Below are 25,898 nucleotides of genomic sequence, written 5' to 3'. Positions count from 1 at the left end.
ACTTCCTACATACATTTTTTTTTCACTGATTTGAGGAAGACACACAATTGCAGTCAGATACAGGTATTTGTAACTGTTTTCCTTCAACAGTGTGCAGTACTACTGCATTTCTGGTCTGGTTGGTATACGCCAGAATAACTCCACACTAATTATATGGCCAGCATGTAAAATAAAGGCAATCTGTCTGTGACAGCTATAGCCTCTTGATATCTTGATCATCAGACAGCATTGTTTAAATTTTTATTTAAAATGTAGTTTTACTATTTAATCATCTTTTTCTCCAAATGACTGTGACAACCATGCCTATTGTAATCAGTCATGGATTTAAATTAATTAGATTTTTTTATAATGTGTCATGAAATGAGTAGGGCTGCCTGCCAGTTGGACCTTGTATGCCTTATTTTTAGTCTTTTACTATTGTCTTTTTCTGAGACTAAGCATTATTGTCTGAGATCAGATCATTACCCCTAAAAAATGGTTGAGGTTAAGCCTACTATTTTCATGATTTCTTGAAGAATTAGTACACATTAACCTAGTAAGGCATTGGTCCAACAACAGGCATATTTCTTAAAGGTTGTCAGTATATACTTGCTTTTCAATTTATATGTAATAATTTGGGTGAAGCAGTGATGCCACCTAGTGGGTATATATTTAACACCTTTTTTCCCTTTGGTTATGAGACTTTATGGAGTGCACCGGCTAAACTGTACAATATACAATTTAAAGTGGCATGAATAGCCATTTATTTTTTGGATCATTGTTGATGCTCATCCTCTTTTGATTGTTGCAGGCTTTAGCACCACCTGTGATGCACCGCGGGATGTCGCTGCAGACGGGTACTGCTCAGTTTGGGTGCAATGATTCTTTTCAGCAAACATTGATCCTGTGTCCCCCGGCCATCCAAGGTAAAATGGAATATGCTGTTTTTTGTTTTGGTCCGAAATACGTTTAAGATAAGGAAGATAATAATTTTAATGGTGAAATAGAAGCTTTGATAACATTAAATAGATAAACATGTATGACCCCTAACTTCAATTACAGCACAAAATTAACCTATCCTATATAACTTCGATACTTCATACCAAACAAATTTTTTAGTTTTTAGGTGCCAAACTGAAGATTCATTCAATGTGTGTGCTGTAGATTTTTACGAAGGTATAGTATACACTAACTATTTCAATATTTAGCTGTTGTCGTTCACATTTTAGCGGGAATTCCCACTAACCCAAACAAGCCTGCTGCATATGCTGTCAGAATGGAAAATACTGTGCCACTGGTGACGCAAGCCCCAGCAATACAACCCTTACAGATTCGCCCAGGAGTTATCACTCAGGTGAGTGTATATCTTTTTCACCATGTCGTTGTTGTGAAAGAGATTACATTATAATTTGGTATGCAGATATAATAATGGAGCTTAAGGAAACAGCTGACTTGAATGTATTGTATGTTTCAGCAGACATGGTCCAATCGAACTCGGCAAATACTGGTACCAGCCTGGCAGCAAATAACTCCTGTGGCTCCCTCCACAACAGCACTGCCATCCGACAATGTGGCGGGTCCACAGAGACTAGGAGACTGGGGGTATGTAGTCTTGTGGTGGTTTATTTAAAAAAAAAAAATAATAATAATAATAATTAATTAATTAATAAATAAAAAAATGCTAGAAATGATTAATACTTAAATACAAAATAATGTAATTGTTGTGAAAATCTGAAAGTGAAACCTGACCATTCTTCTTTCTTACAGAAATGTACACCCCCATGGCAACCATTATAACTCCATGATGCCACAACCTCTTTTAACCAACCAAATGGCTATGCCCACCCACCAGCCAATAAGTATAGGCATTGCCCATGTTGTATGGCCTCAACCTTCAGCTGCTAACAAAAGAAATAAACCTTGCCAGAACAGGTAAGTAAGGACGCAATAGACATAACGATCTAAAATAAAGTTTGAGTTCTTTGTTGATTTTTGTGTGCGTTTTGCTTTATTTTGTATATAAATGTTAAGATCCCAATGTCTGATTTGCCACATGTATTTCTTCATCTTCGACTGGTTCCCACAGATGTGTGTTGCTTTTTTACAGGAGTAATTTCTTCCATAACAGCAATACCCAGAACTCGGTACGCCTGTCTCCAAAGATTTCAGACAATGTAAAGAATGATGAAGCAGAAAGTTGTATAGAAGAAAGACAGAACAATGGCAGCCCACAGAGAGAGGATAGGAGCTGCTGCAAGGCGTCGGTCGTGCAGGACTCTGACTTGGCCATCTCTAACAAGCAACGTCGGACTATCATCATTGCTGACTCTCCAAGTCCTGTGGTCAGCGTCATTTCCATTAGCAGCGATACAGATGACGAGGAGGTGGCACAGAGACACTCTTTGGGAGAGTGAGTATAGGGATCTCAAGTCTTTTCCAGTGCATTGTATTTAGCCAACAGCTGGGTGGACCCCTTTCTTCCCACCATGTAATGCATTATATTACATGTATTTGTGTATCATGGTAGTTGTATACTTTGTTATAAAAAAAAAAACTATATATATCACATTTGGGTACTAACAGATAAAGATCCTATTGTGCTAGGATTTGGCTTACTTGGCTTCATGCAGTCAGTTGCACCTGCTTTGCAGTACCACCACAGTGCAGACCCTAATATTTATGCGTATTTATTCATTTTGTTTCATAATTTTAAATTGCAATTAAACCAACAGCACTTGCTGAATTAAACTGACAGTTTAAGCAATGAAAATGCACAATATTTGTTGCAAGTTACTTTATTGAATTCCCTTCTTGTTTCTAGATGTAAAGGCAGCCCGGATTGTGAAGCCTGTCAGAGCACACTAAACATTGACCGTGTGTGTTCTTTAAGTAGTCCTGACAGCACCCTGAGCACCAGTTCATCAAACTCTGCCCAGTCTAGTCCATCCCCCTGTAAAAGGCCAAACAGGTAAAGTGTTTCATTAGGAACAGTTTTTTAAACTAAAAATAAGACATTAAGTTATACCTGGGGGATGAAGAAACACCCAAGAATTAATATAGAGCACTGAGTTTCTAGCATTAGGTTTTTGCTTTATCATGCTTAAAGTATTCTTAAACCTCATATAATAAACAATGGCATATCCTTGCTCATATTGAATTTGATTTTCTTTGTGCACCAATGACTGTGGTTAGAACAAGCAGTCACTGTGATAGCACTGTTCTACCACACTGCAGGCGCACACACAGAAATTCTGAAAAGATTTATTTTATATTTATTTTTCTTTGAACGTTCCAGCATGTCTGATGATGAGCAAGAAAGTGGTTGTGACACTGTGGACGGCTCCCCTGCATCTGACTCTTCAGGACAGAACGATAGTCCGTTCATGGAGCGCCGGTTTCTGGGAGATACCAACCAAAACACTGAAGCAAGAGCTCCGCAGGACGCAGAGACCATCCAGCCAGCTGTCCGCACCATGGTGGTGCCGCCAATGAGAGTGCAAAACAATAACCCAACTGCTGATGAGCGGGTGGCAAATACAGGTAAATAAACTGTTTCTGTCACGTCAGAAGGGAAGTGTTACATAGATATGGACATTTTCTGACCCTAATGATCAACAAAGGGAATTGTCTATTTAAATTCTTAAAAGTAGCAAAAACATGAACTGTAGATAGTATTGTTTTTATTGTCAGGGTCCCTGTTCAAGAAATGATTTCTACAGAGAGGTAATGAGTTGTATAAAAGTGTGTAATTTCACAACTAATATGACCCTACTTTTAGTCTTAGATACCACGTGTCAGTCCTTATTCAAGGGCCGCTCCGCTCCTGCCAGATTAAACCACCACTCTGCAGCAGTTAACCGTCAGCAAAAAATGACATCAGCATTCCAGCAACAGCACATGAACTTTGGACAAGTATGTTGTATTCCAGCAATGATTTATCTTGTATATGTATATTATTTATATAATAATTACTTACTATTTTTCAATTAAGAAATGTCACAGCATGTTTAATGAAGAATGAGTTGTATCTCTGTTATATTTTTCACATTACTTTTTAATAATACATTTTAATTTCAGTTAAAAAAAAAAAAAAAAAAAAGTTGTTTTTATTGATGGATCATGTATTAACTCATGTCAGAACAAAAAGGAAAAACTAAGCCTGTCATTCAACTTATTTTAACACAAATCCAATCTGAATTGTTCTTGAACAGGTTCAGCACTATGGTTCTTGCCATCAGGAATGGAATGGAAATTACGGCCACAGGAGACAGCAGGCGTATATCCCTCCCACAATACATGGTCACACTTTCACGCTGCCTCACGGGAGCCCCAGCCACAGTACAGCTCACCCTCACCTGGCTGGAAGTACTCAATTTGGGGGCCAACCGATTTTACCCTACCCTCCACCACTTTGCACTGCAGCTCCTGTCGCCCACATCTTGGCTTCACCATGTACTACAAGGCCTGTAATGCAGCCGGCAACCTACAGTATCTCCCATCCCAATGGCATTGTTCACCAAGTAACTGTGGGCATCAACCATCGCCTGCTGCCTTCCCCTACCATCCACCAGAACCAGTTCAAACCAATATTCCCGGCTCATTCATACATCACAGCTTCCCCTGCCTACACCGGCTTCCCTTTAAGCCCAACAAAACTTAGCCAGTACCCTTACATTTGAGTGTCCATGGGGTGCATTAGCATATAAACGCTTGGTTTGGTAAGATTAAGAGAAAAACATGGTGTTCTAATATATTCTAGCCATGGCACAACAGATAAAATAAAATAAAAATATTTTTGTGAATCATGTAGACTTGGGTGCAATTTAAACTTTTGAGCTTTAAAAATAATTGAAAACTCACTTTTAATGTGTTTTGACATTTGATATACTTCTCATCAGAACTTGTTACTCTTTAACAGTTGAATTATGGGATTGGAAGCCTAGTTTCTCTCCTACTATTTTTATATATCGCCTTCTAACTTGTGCAAGACACATCTTCATTTGTGAAGCCATTCAGTATACAAGTGTAAAGAGCAACAGAGCGTCCACAGCATACTCGTAATCTATTTATTTTCTTGTGTCTTTTGGTGTTTTAAATGTCAAGTCACTTATCTGAAAGGCTGTTCTTCACACTGCATGTGTTCTCCTTGCATGGGCGAAAACAAAACGGAAAGTTTCCTAGATGTTGCTCTTAATGTTGTTGTCCTAAGAATCTCAGCTCGTTGTAAATTGTTCCCACCCATAGTGCCTTAAATATTTGAGGTTGTTAATGTTACTACTTATATTAATGTAATGGACTGCAGCACTTGAAATTCCAATCTGCTGATTGTTATTGTATATCTATATAGATATAGAGAGAGCGAGACTAAAGCTTATTTTGGGTTTGGCGTGGTAAGTTTGAGGAGTAGCGAACTTTTCCTTTACTAAGAACAGCATGCTTTGCTGTAGCAGGTCTTTGCTGTTCAGGTTTTCCGAATGATCTAGTGTAAAGAGCAAGTGTTGGGTATTGCTTACAATTTGATAATCAATTTCTATTTAGTATACACTTAACTAACAGTATTTGTACTGTTTTAATGAAACTGCAATACAATCTAAATAGGTGTTGATTTGTTTTCATGTTTGCTGATTTTTAATGGTTTTTCTGAAATATTTAGAAATGTGGTGGGCATGGCTTTTGACTATAAAGAAACAATGCAAATATAGCTAATTGATTTTTATGATATGGATTCATCTTAGCTTGAGCAAACCATGCAGTATTTGATTGAGATTATATATATATATATATATATATATATATATATATATATATATATATATATATATATATATAGTAATAGAATATTTAGTACTGAAGCTTGACAAGGTGCGAGTTCTTTGTGTGCAATTTTCTCATTTATGCATGTGATAGTTTTTATCTGTTTTTACTTTAATATACCATTTGTTTAAGCTTGTTGGTGTCGACTGCTTATTTTATACATTCCGTCAGGGAGAAAAATATATGCTGTTTTTTTTTCATGTTTTTTTGTTTGCTGGTATGTGCGTCAAGTTGCTTTTGCAGCACCAAAGACTTTGTCATCCATTTCCTGAGCAAGGTAGCTATTTTTTTGCATAGACATAAAGTATACTATAGTTATAGTGATGGGGTAAATAAAAATAAAAAAATAATAATAATAAAAAAGTATTAATTAAAGAGGTTAAGGCTATGTTAAACTCTTGGGCGAATACTTTGTATCATTTATCTTGAATGTATCATAGATAAGCTGCTATATAATTATTGCCACTTCAAATAGCTGTGAAATTAGGTGATTTACTTAGTACTTTCTTAGTGTTCTTCTTTCTGTAAGTCTAATTACCTGAAGTGGTTTTTTTAATTTAATTTTTGCTTTAATGTTTGGAGTGTCATTGTGACTACTGTATTGCAAATGATGGAAGTTAGTTGCATTTGTTATATTTTTGGGGTGTGTGTATTTTAATTTTTTTTTGCATCAGTATTTATCTTCATTAACTTTGAGCTCATCACTGCATATAAATGGATGTCTTGATGTAACTTAATTTTTGTAATGTTATCATATTAGCATTGTGTAGACATGTTGAGCTGTAGCTTGCAGATTTGACTTAACTTTTTTTCAGTAAAGCAATTGTGTACTAACATGCAGTTTTGCAACCGAGTACATTAACTAAAATTTATAGTACAAAGTTGTAAAAAAAAAAAAAAAAAAAAAAAAGGCTAGCCATGATCACATATGTTTAATATGCCACTAAACAGCACTTGTATAACTGTCAATAAGCTAATCTGGGAAGGGCTGCGGGAGGTTTATTAAGTAGCCCTTTTTTCTACTTGGAACTGAAATTGCAGTGTTCTGTTCAAACCATTGTCCGTGACATTTTGTTTGCAATTTGTTTCTATCCCTAAAATATTTCTTCTCATGTGTTTTAACACAGAAATTAAGAAAGTGTCGGAAGACATTCAACATGGCTATCTGTCCTTTTAAACAGTTCAGTGGCAATTTTGTGCTATCTCGTCTGGAGAGTCTCTTCAGTGGTGGCTAAGAAAACCAAATTGAGAGTCCTAATTTTGCTTTTATATACCCAACCTTTTTGAGAAGCCCTCTTGACCACTGCAGTTCCTTATTACTGTGAGGACAGTGCTATTTCACACTGTGGTTGTGCCTTGAGGAGCTGTGCTGACATCAGGGGTTCAAAAGACTGAAGCTCTGCTTGCCTATTCTCCCGGATGACAGCGGGGTGTTGTGGAGCTCAGTGTAGGGTTATAAGAGAGTAATCCAATAAAATGAATGGTAATGTATAAAGCCACTTGATGTGGTAGCTTGACCAAAAATTGCTTTATCGTGTTCCTTCATAGTTGTACCAGGGATCGAAATACTGATGTGCAAACAGTTCCCGGATCGGGCCATGCCACTTACCATGCACATAATAATGGCTGTCGCCACATACTGTAGCACCTTCCTCCTTGGGGTTGCATCCACACAGGGATTAAACCATCAGCATATTGCATCAGGGGAGCTCATGGACAAATGAATCCTATATAATATATATAATTTATTATTTTATTTCACCATTGAAAAATAGCCATGAACTTAAAGATAATAGATTTTTTGTAAATACATTTCATCAAAATGCCAAACTTTGAGCATTACTGTACTTCACACTGCAACAAAGGGGCCAGAGCGGTAGTTGGCATCATGGAAACAGTTTAACAGCGCTAGTGCAAAGAGGTCTTATGGTAGTGGATTTATATATAAAAATGCATTGAATCAGGCAGGTGTGTATGTATTTTCTTCCAGCCTGTTCCAATGTGCATGTACAGTTAACAGTATTTCAATCCCTGTGTAATATAACTTACCAGCAAATATGCCTGCACAAAATGTCCATGTTAGCTAAATGTATTTATTTTGGTTAAAATTTTCATGAAATCAGTTTGATTTGAACTCCATTTAATCTACCAATTTCGCCATTTGAAAAATCGATGTTGTTTTTAACATTTTCTATTTTGAAAGAATTTAATTGTAAAAAATAAATAATAAAAAAAAACAACCAAACACTGCAGTTTTTAACTTCCATATAAAATATTTCATTTTGTTTGGCGGATTATTTTCTATCTGATTTGGTGGTATACCTTCAGAGATGCTTACGTTTTGTTCAGGGTCTAAATGTGCTACTCTAAGTCCTAATTACTTGTTTTGATTGCTTCTAATTATGTGTTTCATGATAATTTTATCACAAGTTAATTCACACTGCAAGTTATAGAACAATCTGTTTAGAGTTAAACAGCAATGTAGGCTTGGTTTTAGTAAGTTTGAACTGTTACTGTTTTAATATTTGTAGATTCTGTGGCGCTTTAATTTTAAAGTTTTTAGCTTTTGATTTTATGCTACACTAGTTTGCCATCTAGCAATTGCACTGTGCAATATTTACAATATAAGGACTGGGAAAATGTTTATGGATGTAATGTCTCTTACAGTTTGCGATAGTATTTCTCTCTAGTTCTCAGTGATTTTAAATGTGACCAAGCCTTCTGTACTTTGTCACAAAAAGCGGGTTTTCCAGGTGACTATTTTGGTGAGTGTCAACATAAGAATTTATGGTGTATTATTGTCAACATTCACTCTGAATTAAAATATCTATTGCTGCAGCAAATGATGTGTTATGTTATTTCATTGATGAACAAGTGGTTGAGTTTGTGTTTGTAATTATTTATATATATATTAGAAAGAGAGAAAATTATTAGTGTTTCACATTGAGCTTTTAGAGGCCTAGAGATCACATTTTCATCTTCCAATTCTGAACATCTTGCAAATGCATCTACATACATGCTGTTTATGGAAAATAGTAAATCTTGATTTTATCTTCAACACAAGTGCACCTTAAAGTGTTTCAAAGTGATTATGCAAATAAAGAATACAAAAAAACCACATTTTTTTAAAGACATTAAAGTAATGCACTTGCTATATGTATCCACTAGGTGGTGGTAGAAAGTTGTTGTTTTTTTGCCAGTATCTGCTCCGCTGCAGTAGATTTGGCCAACTTCTTAATGGTAACTGAAAATGGGATACATTAAACATAAGTTGCTGTAGCTTGGTGACCCTCCTTTACCAAGTCTATCACAAATTGTGATCTTGTAACGGCTGAAAAACAGATGTCATTAAAGAAACAACAAAAACGTCCTGGGGCTGACAGTGTGCTTGCTACCTGCCTGCTGATTTATATTTAGTATGGAGGTAATCTCAACAAAGCAGATACTGTTTGTATTCCAGGAAACCGTCCTAGGTTTGTAATCACGTTGAAGGTAAAGTGAAGATACAATATTCTAACATTTATGAAACACACAGTTAAATCCCAACTTCTTTCTCTTCAAATGTCTACATGTTTGTGGACCATGCTTTTATCCAGTAAAAACAATAATCCATAGACAGAAAATATTAATTTGTTATACATAATCATCATTTTTGGAACAATCATAGAAACAGCGGTCTGTAAAATGTATGTGGTGCATGAGACAGTTCAAGTATTGACAGTGTTTTAAACAATCCAGAACAGAACAGAGCTGCGACAAGAGAAGCTGATTATGCAGTTACAGCTGACATTCCGATAACCAAGTTAACTACAGTATTGATTCCTAGCCTTTATTGGTTTCTTCGGTAGCCCGTGTGGTAAAGTGAGTCTAATGAAGTGCAGTAGCAGACTACATTCCACCAGAGGTCGCCTTATCGTACTTTCTTGCAGAAACGATACCTGACACCACTCTTACTTTTCGCATTCAACCTTTGAGCCCAGTACGGTTTTTTTTTTTTTTTTTTTAATGAAATGACGTTCTAACTGCAATAACACTTGCATCCCACAGCAACTAGGGACGCCGCTGACCACACCTTTGGTGGCTGAAACCTGGATAAAAACAAAAACTGAGCAGCGTTTCTCAATATTACATCCAATAATAATACACCCTCCTCCTGCAGTGGCAGAATGATGTAGATCGTATACATACAGATCTAGCTTTTTTCATAGCACTGCTTAAATGCATGCTAGCTAGGAGGAACTGATTGATGTTTTAATTTTCTGTCCATTTTTTTTTTTGGAGTGATCAAATGCATTTTATAGAACAACGGAGGCAATATCTGTTTTGGATACACAAATGGCTTTTAATTTAAAGCGTGCACATAACTATTTTTGCATCGCGGATTTCTATGGAGTGGACAGAGCCTATGGATTGTGGATAGCTGTTAGCGACACAGGGTGCCCTTTTCAGAAGAACTGGAAGACACCTGCCCTTCTCGGAATGATCACAAAGTGTTTGATGACAATTGGAATGGTTTTATTTTTATTGCAACCTGTCCTGGCTACGGAGGGTAAGAAAATAATGTTACACTGATATAAGCCCGTCATAATTTTGAAAACGCACTATGCAGGGAGAAAAAAGATTTTCGATACAAACAAAATCTACTCCATACGAATCCCTAGTACACGATCTTCATAGAAATAACTATTTACTAGTTTAATTAAAACCTGGCTTAAGCGATTTAACTAAATAAACATTATTATTATTATTATTATTATTATTATTATTATTATTATTATTATTATTATTTAATAATAATAAACTGTTATCTGTCTTGAATTAAGCTTAAATGATTTATAATTTGAACATTTTAATCTCCCAAAACAGCACAAAACAAATGGTATTTATAATTGGAGGACAAAACTCGTTTTGGGCACTGAAAACTGTAAGGGACAGCAGAAGGTAGCAAAATCCTCACCTCTCCTCTCTAACTCTTGAAGACTTGCATGTTAGCAAATAATAGGCAGAATACATTGTGGAAGTATTCTGTTTAACTTTTCGAAAACGACATACATAATCAACTAATATGAAAGGCTGACATGTTCAATATTACCGTTGAATGATGGGATATGGATCAAACTTTAGCATTATTTATTTGAGGGGGACCAGGCTTACCGTAAACCATGGATGTGTGGTTGCAAGCTGCACGTAAAAGTCAATTCTAAATTCTAATCTATGCAAGATCCATCCATTGCAGTGCATGCTGGTCTGGTCTGGTCTGAAAAACTACCTTTAACTAATTTCCTTTTGGAGATTTAATATTGCATGAGACAGAACCCAGATACAGTATGTTTGAGGTGGCTGATATAAAACAAACAAACAAACAAAAAAAACGAATGTGCAAGCCAGCGGAGCGGACTCTTATTTGATTGTCTTCATTTCAAGTGAACGCAGGGGACTGCGGTTTAAACGGTCCTCGTTCTGACAGCGATAGTTCTAGCTCGCCTGCTTTCTGTTAATTGCATATATGTTTATTTGATTGCGGGATTTGATTACTTGATGATGACCTTGAACATACTTTTAATAAGAAGGCTGAAATGTCAACACATTTCATACTGCAGTGTCCGTAGACTTTCTGCATACTTTGACATGATTCGCGGTTTGCTTTTGTTTTATTTATCTGTTGTTCATGCATTGTGTCCTTCTGATGGTGCCATCCCATGGGTTTATATATATATATATATGTGGTTGCAGACATTTGAATCCGATTTCCATGAGCAGGGTTAACATATGTGATTTTTTCACTATACTGAATTAAATTAGACTGTACCAATGTTGTAGACAAGCCTATAATTAAAATGTATGCTTTTGTCACGAAGCTGCTTGAAACGTAACCTAATTTCACTACTTTCAGATCTCACAGCTCTGCAAGTAGATCGAGGTCATACCCAGGTATCCCTTTCTCTCTCAGGAGTATACTTTACTAAAACGCCTGTCAGGCTAAATTTAGATACTAAATTGGTAGTGTTTGAATGCACCAGGGATGACTTGCAGTTGTGCTTTTAGTCCTAACTCATAAATGAGTACGACATTCCAGTTTCTACAAATACAACACGTTGTATGGATTTGTAAAATGACTAGTGAAATGAGCTGCACATAGCCAGTTGCGTAGCTGTACATGTGCATTGAGAGACACTAGTGGTAGTTTGGAATCTCAAAAGACTGTCTAACATTCAAGAACAAAAACAGCCTGTTTGTTGCCATGTCAACTGCCTGTCATCAAAACTAAGCATAGCTTGGTCTCTGTATAATGACAGGTGGTCTAGGAAGTCGTGGGTGGTGTAAATACACTTGTCTTCAACTTTGCTAATATAAAGACCCAGTGGCACTGTTGTGTTAGCAGGGGTGGTAAACCCCTGTTATGTGGATAAAATCCAATACTGTCCAAAAATACACATACACAATAAAGGAAAGCATAAAGATAAATAAATATAATGCACAACACTATGGTAAGAGAACATTTAACACAATGCATACAAGCAATAAACTAACCGAGCGACCCCAAGCAATAGAATAGATGTGCCAAAGCTGTGGTGTATGACTTTTATATATCTGTTCATTATGATTTAATCACTGTGTTATATACCAAATCAGATGGCTTTCGCTTTATACTTTCAATGTTCTCCTTGTTTTCTATAGATTCAAGTACACGCTGTACTGCGTGTAGTGTTTTAATTATTATCTAAGTGCCAGATATCTGAATATACCGAGACAGGATGAGAGCACTGGCCTTGGTAGATGGTGATATGCTGTTCGTGAGTAGAGGATTGTGGGATAGTGAGTAGGATTTCAGAGCACAGTGCTTGGCTCCGTGGGGGTTGTGCTGGAACTAGGGCACGGTGTTGTGACTAGAGGCATAATGTTATGATTTCGCTGATGAGAACTGGAACTTAATTTATGTCAGAAAAAAGACTTCACTTGCAATAAAGGGCAAAAAGATTTAACGGCACCGATTTTGTTTTTATTTTCTTGTAGAGAGAAGGAAAACAAATACAGTGCAATTAAAAACAATTTTCAAACAATTTACAAAGCACAGTGAACCACAGTTAGATAACAACCTTTGATGTATATTATGACTAAGTAACATTTATTTAATTGTTGTTATAGTGCTTTTTAATATGGGTCACTAAATGTTGTCAATTATTTATGCTTTAAAACGTACTTTGAATTGTTTTCAGCCATCTTCTTAGACTTTAACCACTATACAAGTTCTGTATAAACCAAAACCAACAGGGAGCTGACAGTTATGCATTTAATGACTGTGTTCAAAATGCTGAGGAAAGGATCTTTTTTTTTTTTTATTTTAAATAGGTAAGACAACCAGCATGAGGTATAGAGAGGCTTTGATTTGTGTTAAATCAATATTTACAGCTTACTACAGTGTCTCAGAATAAAGATTCTAAATCTGCATTCTGATATCCTGGAGTCTTTATCAGTTTGCTGTGATCTAAAAAAAAAACAAAAACAAAAAAACAACACATCATTTAATCTACTCATTAATTTTTTTAATCCGAAACCCCAATAGCTGCATTATCCCAGTTTGCCTGTAAATGTAACAGTTTTTCGATTCACTGACTGGATCGAAAGTTCACTGGCAGTAGCTCCAATTCTATTGGTTGAATGTGTGGGAAGACTCTTTCCTCTCCTGGCCCTGGCCTTGTAATTATCAAATCATATTCTCCTTCGTATCAGTTTAATGAAATTAGAAAGGTCAGCCTGTCTCCATTTCCTTTCATACCTGATCAGAGAAGGTTAATCTGCCTTAGAATATCTGCATATCCCCTTTAATGGCTAATGCATGACAGCATTAGATATAGAATAGTATATATGTTCAGAACTATTTCAGACTATTTTGTTAAAGCCTTCTCCATTTTTATAGTACTTAAAAATACTGACACACAAAATAAACCATGTGACCATACCAAAATATTTTCAACCTAACATAAGTTTCATGTGGATCCTTTTCCTATTCCTAGCAGATTCATTCCCCAGGAATTCAGAATATTAGGTTGCTCCCTTTCTTATTCCTGTTTTCTGTTTTGTTAGTCAAATAAAATCTCAAGTGGGAAGCTGTATCCATTACGTGCTCCAAAGCACTAAGGTACATACCACGATAATCTTTTTATTTTATTTATTTATTTTATTTTTATTTGACTGTGTTACTGGAATACCAGTGAAAGAACAAAGCTAGCCTTTAATATATATTTTCCTATAAAGAACTCTTGAAGTCACTATAATCATACAGAATTTAAATGGGCTGCACCCACTGAATAAACTGAGTGACTGCATAAAGAGTAAACTTGCGGCAAGAGACGTCATCATATCTCTTGTGATCTTTATTGCTAAATGTATTTTATCATTAATGCTCTTTAAATGACATTAATGAAGTCAGGTCTGAACATGCTGGGAGGTCGTTATCATAGCCCTGATGAAAGATAAGAACCCACTTTACTCCTCTCTCAGGAATGCAGTGGTTTGTGTGTCTTAGTTCCATGGCTTGGAGGCCAAATAGACACCAATAGACTCTCAATGCCTCCTAGACACCACATTGTTTACTACTTTAAATACATAACCAGGTGCAAGCCGATCTGTAACTACAGAGGCCATAGATAATGCTTGTTTGTATTTACCTGCAATAGGGACTGTTGTCGCAGGCAGTGAGATATTACATATGACCATACAGGTCAACCCAGGCATGTGTAGAATGCCTCGACTTAACTTCTTGACATGTACCCGACATGTTCAATAAATTACTGTCCACAGAATATGATTTGCTGATATTAATAGACACGGCTGTAAAATTGCTCACAGTGAATGTGGCGACTCATCGAATGAACAAATGTGGCTCTGTTTCTATTGATTCTAAGGTGTGATTGTGATTATCATATGCAAATATGATTACCATGTTCAAAAGGGAAGAACAATCCAAATAAAAACAGAATTAAATAAAGATTTTTAAATCAGCCCATGTGTGGTTTCAAACCCCTATTGACAATGTGATTAAAGTAAATATATATACCAGCATGAAGTTCCTTATTAATGGATGGAGAAACATCAAATTATCTTGCAGTAAACACAATACAAATATTTTTTATTGCTGTAAATGTCTGACAGTACACCTTGTGGTTAAATAATGCAGTAATATGTAGTGATGCTAGCAAAAGTGCTTCATAAGTACTGTATTTATGTATTTAAAACCTGCAAAATCATTAAGAGACAAGGGCGTTTTTCATTTTTAATCTATAAAAGTCTTACCATTATGAATTTTAGTTTAGATTCCATTTGCATTGTGACTGTACATATTAAATCAATAGCATCAATTTTTATATACTGTAGGGCATTTTTGCTTTCACCTAAATATTCTATTGAAAGACCGTGCAAAAGCGTTGAATGCTACTTCCAAGCACTCCATCAGCAAAATTGTCAGTGTGAAAATTAATTACTTTACTGAGATGCCTATATAATTGTACTCTCATTACTCTGAATATTGAGTCTGAAATCATTATGTCAACTTCTGAATGAATTATGTATTACGATTCTCTAGAAGAATATGTTGTAGTGCTCATCATAAATCATTTGCTTCTTCAATTTGATATTGAAACAGGTTTGTAATTGTTGCATTTGAATTTGTTTGTATGTGTGGGTTTTAGGCCAGGTTGGCCCTAGTCTCCGAAAACAAAAAGCTCACCTACACATTTTCAAATAGGGATAGAAGAGGTGGTTTGTCCATAGCCAGTAAAGGCATCTCTAATAGGGGTACTTGTTGAGTCAATGGATTGTTTCAAGGTTATTCATCTCAGTCAGAGGCAACACAAGTTATTTCCTGTATTATATTACAAGAAGAGTCAGTATTGTTTGCTTTAAACATTATTAGATGTAAGAGCCAACATCCGAAATATTCTTTAGAAGCTAGAATGTTCACACACTTGAGTGTTCTATAATGCAGCTGCTTGTTATTAGCCTTGTTAAAATGTTGCCATGGAGCTGCATTGTTTTTGTTCCTTAGGTGATCTAATTGGAAACAAAAAGCACAGAAACAGCCCAAGCCCAAACAGGTGTTTGGTCATCATGCTTTAATTTACAACAAGCAACATAATGCATGGTTTCAATTTGTAAGAATGGCCTAGGAGAAAACTTTGAGTTTGCTGTTGTATTGGACAGTTCTGGACAGTTTGTGTGTGCATGGAAAGCCCCTTAGGCTGTTGCCAGGGGAAATGTTCCTTAAATACATGTTTACTTTTTAAACCTGTAAGCATATATAATTACTACCTGGTAGTAAAAATTCTAGCGCACATACCGAGACACAAAGAACAGAGAAGCCCAAGAAAAGCATTTCTAATCCTTAAAGCACTGGAAAGCAAGTTGGGGTTGAGAATATCATACATTACACAAGCCAGAGAGACATGCTTGTTAGATAATTCAGCAGTTCCAATTTCAGTCAAAGGCAAACTCCTCATCAACAGCAGGAATTTGTATATTCCATTTTCAACACTGAGGACTGTTCTGAAAATGATGCATGGAGTACTGTAGTTCCGTGAATGAGGATGGCCAAACAACCGACGAGCCCACAATTGGATGTACATCATACTAAACGTATTCCTAGTATAGTAGTGCACATTGGCATCTGTTTGTTTGACATTGGCACTGTGCTGTGATTTGGAGCTGTAATAATCAATTACAGTATCATACTTTGATGTCTGCTGCTTTGCCTTGACACCCTAACTCAAGCTGCTATAACGCTGCCCTCACTGAAACTGCTGACATTCGTATGGCCTTCCTGTATTTAGAAACCCCTCTTACTCATTTCTGTCTATACTTAAAAACCCCATTTTCTCCTTAAGCATTTAAAATCTACCCGAAGTCGATTTGTAATTAAATAGATGTCTTCAGGGACAAGGAAGGTATTAAAACTAATCAATAGTGTGAAGTGGTTTCTGCTGATCTAGACTTTGAGAAATAAACAAGCTCACAATCACGCAAATGTGGTCAGCCTCAATCCAACAGCAAATCCAAACCCAGGTTTTACAGAGATTGCTTCTTTGCAGACGGCCTATAGCGCTATTGGTTTTTGACTGGGGTCTCCCAGGGGAGGCAAACCAGACCAGTGCAATGGCCCTGATGTTTAATGATGTGTACCAAAAGTATTGGTAGCGGCAGAAGAATGTCAATAGCACTGCTGGAAAGAGCTTTTTTTCTAGCTTCTGATACTGTGCAGTTGGTAGGAATACAAACAGGAACAGTGGCTTGAAGCAGCTTCAAACGGATTAGGGCTGCTTGTTCTGATAGTGAGAGGAGTCTTTCTGGTTTTCTCCCATCACAATGACAGTCCAAGACTCAAGAGTTCCTTCAACAAAAAGTAACACATAATTTGAGCCCTATCAGCTTTCTCAAACCACTCCCGAAACTGTTCATCAATTCGCATTAAGAGTGAGTTAGTGTTGAAACCCACTTTACCGTTACATCATTGTTTGCTGTAGGACACTTACATTTACTTCATGCAGTGCTCTTCAGCTTTATCATGAGTACAGCAGAGCTCTTTAAAAGCACATGGTTAATGCCTGCTTTATCAGATCAGTGCATTGGGGCCGTCTGCATGCTTCTTCACAGTTTTTTTTTGTAGCCTGACTACCCAGCCATTCTGGGTAGCAAGTAGTTTGGGTGATTCTCTAATTAGCTGTGCCGCTAAATGTACACCTTTCTAATAGTTCATCCATATTTGCCAAAATCATACTTTAACCTGGCTTCAGACTGCTATTGGGCTTGGGCAGATCTTGGCACTTGCTGCTTTAATGAGCACAATTGTATATATTAGTGGGATTTCAATGCATTGAACAGGCTCTAATTGCTCTGTATATGTGTGGGGCGGTTCACATATCTCTCAATGCAGTGAATGGAGGGAAATGGAAGCTGTGAGAGAGTGAGGGCTTGGAGAAGCCTTTCACCAGGATTGACATCATTGACATGACATGAAAAATGAACATAGTATTTATAGTGACCTGTAGAAATATAATACAATAAAAAATGGATACACTGCTTACTATATCCAACTACACAATAATGTGGCATAAAAATGTGTTCTTTCTGTGAGGATTTTGCAGTAAAATGATGCATTAATGTCACTTTGCTCTCCGATAATATATTGGTTACTTCGTGAAACAAAATGTTCCTATTCTAAAATTGTATTATTTGACATAAGTAGGTAACACACATTTTATCATCATTTTCAAATTGTTTGTTATTCTGTTATTGTCCTTATTAAACACATGACTGCTATTAGCATGGAGCCTTTGTTAACACATTGTACACATCTTCTTACATGTAGTTAAATAATGCCATTGCTAGCTTAAAATAATTCATATTCACTTATTTCCCTGGCAACCGGTTAATTAATTATCACTACACTGTTTATATTTTTCTTTTAGTTTATCAAAACAGTTCAACTACAATACTGAACAGTTTAAAAAAAAAACACACCCACACACACTGTTGGAAAAGGGCAGTCTAATGCTCAACCGTTTGTTACAGATGGTAAAAACAATAAATAATAATGGACACAATTCACTGGAGCCAATGTTTTCTGCTAAGTGGCATATCTTTTTGTGGTTCATTAGACAAAAAGTAAACAAGAATGACCAGAAGACGCACATTGTCGTGTTTTTCTGCATGCTCATGGGACACTTTGTGGAATTTTGTGGTTCAGTTTACCATGGGTTGGTCAATTTAGTGTTCAAGTTGTTGTGCGTTTGATGAGGTGTCTTCATCTGTTTGATATTAATTTGAAATGCTCATTCTCTCAGAGGTGCTTACTATAAAAAGGTACCCTCCTCAACTAGAACCTAGTCTTCTTTAGCCTCTTCTATCACACTACATATTTACACTGAATATTATTCAGTGCATCTTTGTCAGTCTTGTGAAAACAGTTTGCAATACAGCACAAAGGTCTACCAGTCCGTTTAGTCCTCTCAGCTGCAACTCTTTTCTACTTATTACCTGCTGCTATCTACAGCAGATTTATTTAGTTCTGTTCTATTCATAGCTGTTCCCAGCATGGCTTTCCCAGTGTGTGGTATCTCAGACCCATTCAATACAAAGACTTTCTCCCAGTTTGCTACTGCCGCTGTAGTCTGAACTTCAATTACAGTCTTCGTTTGTCAGCGTTTAGTTTTAGCTGCGGGTTATAATAGTTTGCTCTGTGTGTAGCTTGAAGAAGGCTCCAATATCTTTTAGCTGAGACTTCATTCACTTGTGTCTTTCATAATAACACAGCCCAGCCACTTTAAACAAGACTTTAACCTTCCTTTTGTCAGAGTTCAGAAACATTTTGTTCTTTGCAGACACTGTACGCCATTCAGGAGCACATCCAAAGAGAGGACTGAATGAAAACGATGCTAGCTTCATTAAACCAACCTGAGCACAAAAGCAGCGAAGCAAGCTTTACAAATTACATCAACCCCCTGATGAAACTGCTTTAATCTGGCATGGAGACAAGATGCCTCAGCCTACTTCCATTGATTTTCATGCATATAAAAGGCATCTACACAGACTTTGTTGCATCCTGTATTGTGAAAATGAGTTTACCTTTTTCCCTGCACACAAACACACACTTAGACTATAACGTCTCGCTATCAATGTCTGTCTACAGCATTGTGCAAGAATGGTGTTTTCCCACAGCTTTTTAAATCATGTTTGTTTTTTCATGCATTCTTATTCAATACAGTAAAAACATGCTAAGAATGGCCACTTGAGGGGCTAACATTGTAATAAATAGGGAATTCAACTTTACACAGGAGGTCCTGCTCTATAGGTTTGACTGAACTTTCAGTTCTGCATAAATAAATTTCTCTCTCTGGATTGATTGATTGATTGATTGATTGATTGATTGATTGATTGATTGATTGATCGATCGATCCAGTCAGCACTTACATATCTGACCCATATCAGATTATTTCATTTTGGCCTGTTCCAACCCTTGCCCATTTTTCAGGGCACACAAAAAAGATAAAATGTCAAATTCAAATTCAAAAAAGCCTTTATTGGCAAAATTAAAATGTAACTATGCAGTAGACATAGACAATAGACTGATTTGCGCATGTGAAAAAAACAAACAAACAAAAAAAACCGCGGGCGGTGACGGATAATCAAATAAATTGTAACATTGAAGAGATGGGCTTTGTATCAGAAAACAGGTGACGGAGTTGAAAATCGCGCATGATGGGTAAGTGCATTAATTTGTTGCATATATATATAAAATGGGAATTGATTCGTTTTTAATAGAAGGACGCTGAAACGCGACTGACATGTATCTGAATGTCATTTATCCAAGTGCTATATATGCGTAATCACTGTTGGTGCCTCCTGTCAACGTAGTTGCACAATTCTAGAAAATGTGTAAGTCATTGTGTTACCGTAGAATCCAGCACAGGATCCAAATATGTGGCCCATGCTCTGGAAATTGGATTTTTTGTTGATGGGGGTTCACTGTTGGTTAAGAAGCCACTTTAAAGATATTCATCATTGAAGAATTCAATTACCAGATGAAAGATGACACACAGACGTGGGCACGTGCAAAGCATTCTCTGCACACATGTCCCCAGCCTGAGCCGATACAAGATGCATTAATCATTACAGCTTCTCTGCTGACAGAGGCACAAATGTATGGCTGATTTTGTTTGCACAGTACAAGAATTCTTAGCATATAAGAACATTTAGCTCAATGTGCATATGTGTGCACATTTGAAAGGCAAGTCGGTTATACATTTTTAATCGTAATAGGAATTAGAATGGTAAGGGTTGAATCTCATTTTCAATTTAATGCGAAAGAGTTCACATTTTTATAGCTGTTTTATGTATAGAATACATGTTCCAGTAAGAGATAAACAGCTTGAAGTACAGGTCATGAGTTAGAATATGTTTTCATAGCAATTTCCTTGTAATTATTAATGTTGTAATGTGTATTACAGCAGCCTAATTATTTCCAAAAATTGCAATTACATGTTGCTAAAACTTGGAAACCTTTCCATTGTAATGACCCTTGGGTATACCAGAATGGCCCTGTTATTGTTAAATTACAATTACTGATATTTAAACACTTTCCCAAGACAAAGCCTTCCTCCACTCCAAGCTGCATTAGAGATAATCACTATAGCGGTTGGTTTGCTTTATTTGAAGCAAATTAAAAAGCTAAGAGTATGAGAAGTCATTGGACTTTAGTGGCATTCGCTGAGTGTAAAAAGAAGCGAATGAATCAAGTGCAGTTTTTATGACGTTTGCTTTCTTGCAGATTGTAATAAATACAGTCTCCTTGAGATGCCAAGTGACGAGTCCACCAATTGGATAAAGCGGAGGGAAGACACTTTTTTTTGTTAACAGTGTGGTCCTTATTGCGAGACAATCAAGTTAATTTGAGAGAATCCTCGCTCACATTCATGTGATGAAACAGGAATCAAATCCACAATCCTCTGCAACGTTATTAATGCCGGAGGTAATTGGGGATCCTTCTCTTCACTTACGAATTCACAAAATGAATTCATAAAATTGTCGAATGATCTGTCTGCTCTTGAGCTGAAGCCTTGTACACACTTCCAGTTGCATGGATACAGCACTTTTACACAATTCGGGATGTCTTCATCAGCATCACTCATCAGTCTTTGCTTTACATTGTTCTGCAAACCGTTGTAAAATTTAGCCTGGTTTATCACAATGCTACATTTTTTTGTAGTGCTGTAGTTGTGAAAGGACCTGGTTTGTCTGCCCTGTTTTCAAATACTTTAATTTGCCAGGAAATAGATTTGTGTGCACTGTAGAGATTAATGTCTCGTGATTGAAATTCAAGAGAAAGTTCAGACAGTTCTTGTAGAGCATCACACATTAGGCCAAGATTCCACAGCTCTGATGCGTTTCCACAAACCAACATAAACACTTCTGTCTTTCAAATCTCTTCTATGATCTTCTTGTGTCTTTTGAAAATGTTCACACAAAACAACTCTCCCACACTGCTCTAACAGCCCGAAAGCTAGATGCAACCCACCTGCTACCAAGAATGCTTCTGATCCTCAACACTTCCGTTACCAGCAATGCTGCACAACTTTTTAATTCTCTGGCATTTTTTGGTGATGCATGGTACAGTACGTACAGTTTATCCATAAAAGCTTTCAAATCAAGAAATAGGTCTGTCGGGTGTTCCATGCCATCAAGGATCACACAGATATATACTATAAACGTTGAAGCTTAACTAAGAGCAGTGGACTCGTCAATCATTATGGCAAATTTAGGATTGGCTTCAGTTATGTTACGCAGTAGTTTAGTTTTCATTTCCTTAGAAATGTGATTAACGATATTTGCACATGCAGCATTTGAGTGCAAAATATGTCCCATGTCAAGTCCATTTAAAATCTGAACATTTATTTCACTTTCAAAATAAAAAAACGGCCGGTTCAGCTTAGCCTGTTTATATGCTGTTCTGAAAACTTTACTGTTACTGATGTGTCTTTTAGTGCAGCTCCATTTATTTTTAATGCAGCCTTGTGTCCACTAGAATCCCTATGTTCATAGATTTTTTTTGTAGCGATACTATCAAATTTATTATCTTTACTCACACTGTTTAGATCCCTTTCTTCGTCTTCTGAGTTTGGTGTAGTTTTTTGGCGTTTCGTCGTTTGGGGGGCAACATTTTTTGTAATTTTCAGGCTCATTATTACACAAACTGTATTCCATTCAGATTTACAGCCATAGAGGGTGCAACGGACATGCGTTGTACAACTGTTGTAGGGTGCAACACATATTCTCATACGTCACACAATCTATAGCAGTTCATCAATTGCAAAAGAGGAAGTGGGGTGTTGCTTATTTTATTTAGCTAAAGTTGTTTTGTTTTTTTTGCTATTTTATTTTTCAAAACATTGATCTGCTGATTGGATGATTCTCGCCAGTTACACAAAAATGTACCGGATCTGACATCCGGTGAGATCTGGCACAAACTAACCCCTGCATATATCAGTTTAATGAATTATACAAGACTAACAGTTGATTTCTAGTGGAAGGTGCACCTGCTGTAATAACGGCTGTGAATCCTGTGGTGTTGAACACAAAGCCTTCATGGTGAGTCTGGATGATGAACATGAGCCTTTGCTGGAAAGTGAACCATGAAATGAATAGGGACGCGTGCCAACTAATGCTCACACCATTGCACATACCTCAGCTATAAATGTGTATTCATTAGGAAAAAGATTGGGTAAGATCAATGTACCCTGCTAAAGCTACTCCAAGTGAAAATGAACAGATTGTACACTTTGATCTTACTGGAAGAATTATGTTCTGTTGTCAGTGTATCTCTTATTGTAATAAATAAAGCACCAGAAACTGCAAACACTGTATAGTCATCGTTTTTGTTAATTAAAAATGAAGCTTGAGGTTTTTTATTAGTGTTGTTTCCCTGTGTTTAATGATATCACATTTTCAAGCATGTGTGTTTGTTTCATTATTTCCTTATATGATTTGAAATAACAGATTGAAGAACTGTATTTAAGGAGACAGTACAATTTTAACATATCACAACGGGAGAACAAAAGTCTTCTTTAATAATGACTTTCTTAACAGCATTAATGGTTCCTAATGCACTCTAACACATACAGACAGACACGCAGAGACACATAGACAGGAGAGCAGGGGTAAATTCAATGGCAAACAACTATCTCTGAATAACTTTCTGTGTCTCTGTCTGTCTGTCTGTCTCTGTCTGTGTGCCTAATGGAGGGCATAGTGTCTCTCAGTAAGCTTGAATAAATTGAATAATACAAATAAAATAACACATTTACCAAATCTGCTGCTGCTAAACAGTTTAATATGGGCTGCATGATTGGACTAACTTCCCCCCGAAAACAATGGCATCTCATAGCCCTGGAAAGACCATACTGGGAAATAGGTAGTGAGGTCTTCCATGGCTGTCAGATGAACCATGTCATTAGTTTTTGCCTGACATTTACCTGGCAGTTAACTGTAGCTGAGATGCACAGGGAAATTATGGTTGCTGCATCCATTTGCATATTTATTCTTCTGCTTAATTAGCTTTCCCTAAGCCCATTGGTCTGAACTGTGAATACTCTATTAAAAAGTCAAATGCAGTAGTACTGTTCACTAGTTTATCATTTGTAAAATAATCATGTTCAGTCCCCAGTGTAAATAATTTTACATACAAGCTTGTGCTGAAGTCTGTATATGTATTTTTAGATGAACTGAAGATGGCAGCTTTTCTTACAGCTCACAGCTGGTGTGTTTTACTCACTGCTGCTACAGGCCAGTAAAACCAATGGGAGTGTCTGCCTGGACATACTACAGTACAAAATGTAGCTCAGTAAGATTGATGAAGGAGTTTTATCAAAGTAGGGCAGAGGCATGATTATCAGGCAGCTTTTTTGTTCCATTAAATGTCCTGACTCCAACGCCACGTCCTGCACTGCAGCGTGCTTCTTATCCTAGTCTCTTCAGTCATTTCTCACCACTGCTTGCCCTTTCTGACTGTCCTTTGTCTCTGCTATGGTGCTGTTCCTCCTGAGACAGTAGTCCTTGAAACCCAACAATCTCTTTGCATAGTTCTTACTGATTGGCCTGTTTTTGCCTGGCATACAAAACACATGCAGTGCACACAACAATTCACACCGTTTCAGGTCTTACTTGCCTCAAGGACCATCAAATACATTCTCTGGTAAAGATGAACTCATGTGTAACAGAACCTGTCTTATGATATTTGCAGTATTTACTAGAAAGATGAAATCTATATGGAGGGTTAAACTTGAAACTCATGAGTCATGTTGGTTATGTTTGGTAGAGCAACATTAAGTACTGATCTGCTAATGTTTTGTTTGTATTGCTTTTTTATTTACAGTATTGAAACTTTCATGAATAATGTTACAGCTGCATTAACCATAAATCAACTTTATGGATGGCAAAAAAAAAGAGAAATCAGTATAATAATGTATTCTGCAGCGCATTACTACCGATGGAAAAGCACCGATCCTCTGCAGAGAATGTCTTCATGTTCATGGTCTGAATACCTTCAAGCTTACCTCCTGTTTGCACAACTCTATTTTCCCCTTCTTCTAACAGCCTATGGGCACCTCAAAGACTTTTTGAACCATCTCCACTTCATCTGTTCCCCTATTCCCTGCTTGTCATTCCCTTGACCATCCCACAGCCTTCGCTATTGCCTTGAGCACAATGAGTCTGCAGCTCCCCTTGCCTGCTTATTAGGATCAACGCTTCCCCATCCAGATACCCTGTGTTTACAGGATGTTTATTAGCATGCTTTTACAGCTGTATTTTCTTTCATTACTATTTTCTGAAAGGAGAAAAACACCTTTTAACTTTACAAAATTAAAACCCAAACAATTTAGTCATTTAATTCAGTGGCCCTGAAGGACTTTCGACTTGTGTGTTTTTTTTCTCATTTTATAACATTATAATATATTTAATTAAAGTCTGGAAAAAATGATGCTGTGAAAATATGCCAAAGTTTGCAGGCGAGGCATATTTTATCTATGTTAAGGAAGCATTTATCATTATCAGCAGTATTTCACACATTGTCATGTGCTGTTATTTTTAATTACTTGATTGAAGATCTGCTATAGCTATAGGTAATTCAATTGTATCTGACCCTTCCCTTTAACAGATCCAACCATGCTTGTTCACTGTTTCACCTTTCCTATAGTTATTCTCTTCTGTCTGTGTATATTTCAATAATGACCCCGTTACCTCTTTCTAAAATGGAATCCACATCCCCTCCACAAACACATTCATTCTAAAGTTTCCTCTGGTGTACCGCAGGATAAGAATCTGGTCAATGCTCTGCCTTTCTTACATTAACCTAGTCTGATTTCTCCATGAGTGCTCGTTCTAATGTTTTTGTTCTGTTTGCACCATTGCAAAGCTTGCCTCTATTTTTTCAACAAGGTGAAACACAATGTAATTGTTAAAAAAAGCTAGCATCTGTGATTAAGGTAGAATCAGATCTACAGCCCCAAGTTCTTGTTTCTGCTAAAAAGAAAAAAACTTTCCTCTGGTACAAAACCATG

General features: G+C 36.7%; 2 protein-coding genes across 15 annotated transcripts in view; both read left to right on the top strand.

Annotated features, from left to right (window-relative positions):
* Window positions 1-8,636, top strand: part of LOC117432193 (homeodomain-interacting protein kinase 3-like) — a 42,011-nt gene extending 33,375 nt beyond the window's left edge. For 2 of the 6 annotated variants that reach the window (XM_059002342.1, XM_034053748.3), the window contains exons 8-16: window positions 791-905; window positions 1,188-1,333; window positions 1,454-1,581; window positions 1,747-1,911; window positions 2,087-2,389; window positions 2,801-2,947; window positions 3,275-3,519; window positions 3,758-3,891; window positions 4,191-8,636. In XM_059002342.1, coding sequence (XP_058858325.1) covers window positions 791-905; window positions 1,188-1,333; window positions 1,454-1,581; window positions 1,747-1,911; window positions 2,087-2,389; window positions 2,801-2,947; window positions 3,275-3,519; window positions 3,758-3,891; window positions 4,191-4,658 — 1,851 coding nt within the window. In that variant the 3' untranslated portion in view covers window positions 4,659-8,636. The remainder of the gene's footprint in view (window positions 1-790; window positions 906-1,187; window positions 1,334-1,453; window positions 1,582-1,746; window positions 1,912-2,086; window positions 2,390-2,800; window positions 2,948-3,274; window positions 3,520-3,757; window positions 3,892-4,190) is intronic. The other 4 variants (XM_059002340.1, XM_059002341.1, XM_059002339.1 and 1 more) reach the window with 4 other exon arrangements.
* A 1,178-nt stretch (window positions 8,637-9,814) lies between these two features.
* LOC117431989 (UPF0606 protein KIAA1549L-like) overlaps window positions 9,815-25,898 on the top strand; it is a 57,775-nt gene continuing 41,691 nt past the window's right edge. For all 9 annotated transcript variants that reach the window (XM_034053343.3, XM_059002338.1, XM_059002337.1 and 6 more), the window contains exon 1: window positions 9,815-10,342. In XM_034053343.3, coding sequence (XP_033909234.3) covers window positions 10,129-10,342 — 214 coding nt within the window. In that variant the 5' untranslated portion in view covers window positions 9,815-10,128. The remainder of the gene's footprint in view (window positions 10,343-25,898) is intronic.

This window comes from Acipenser ruthenus, chromosome 27, assembly GCF_902713425.1.
Source record: "Acipenser ruthenus chromosome 27, fAciRut3.2 maternal haplotype, whole genome shotgun sequence".
Taxonomy (NCBI): Eukaryota; Metazoa; Chordata; class Actinopteri; order Acipenseriformes; family Acipenseridae; genus Acipenser; species Acipenser ruthenus.
Note: the sequence above shows the minus strand (reverse complement) of the source record. Positions and strands in the feature narration are given on the sequence as shown.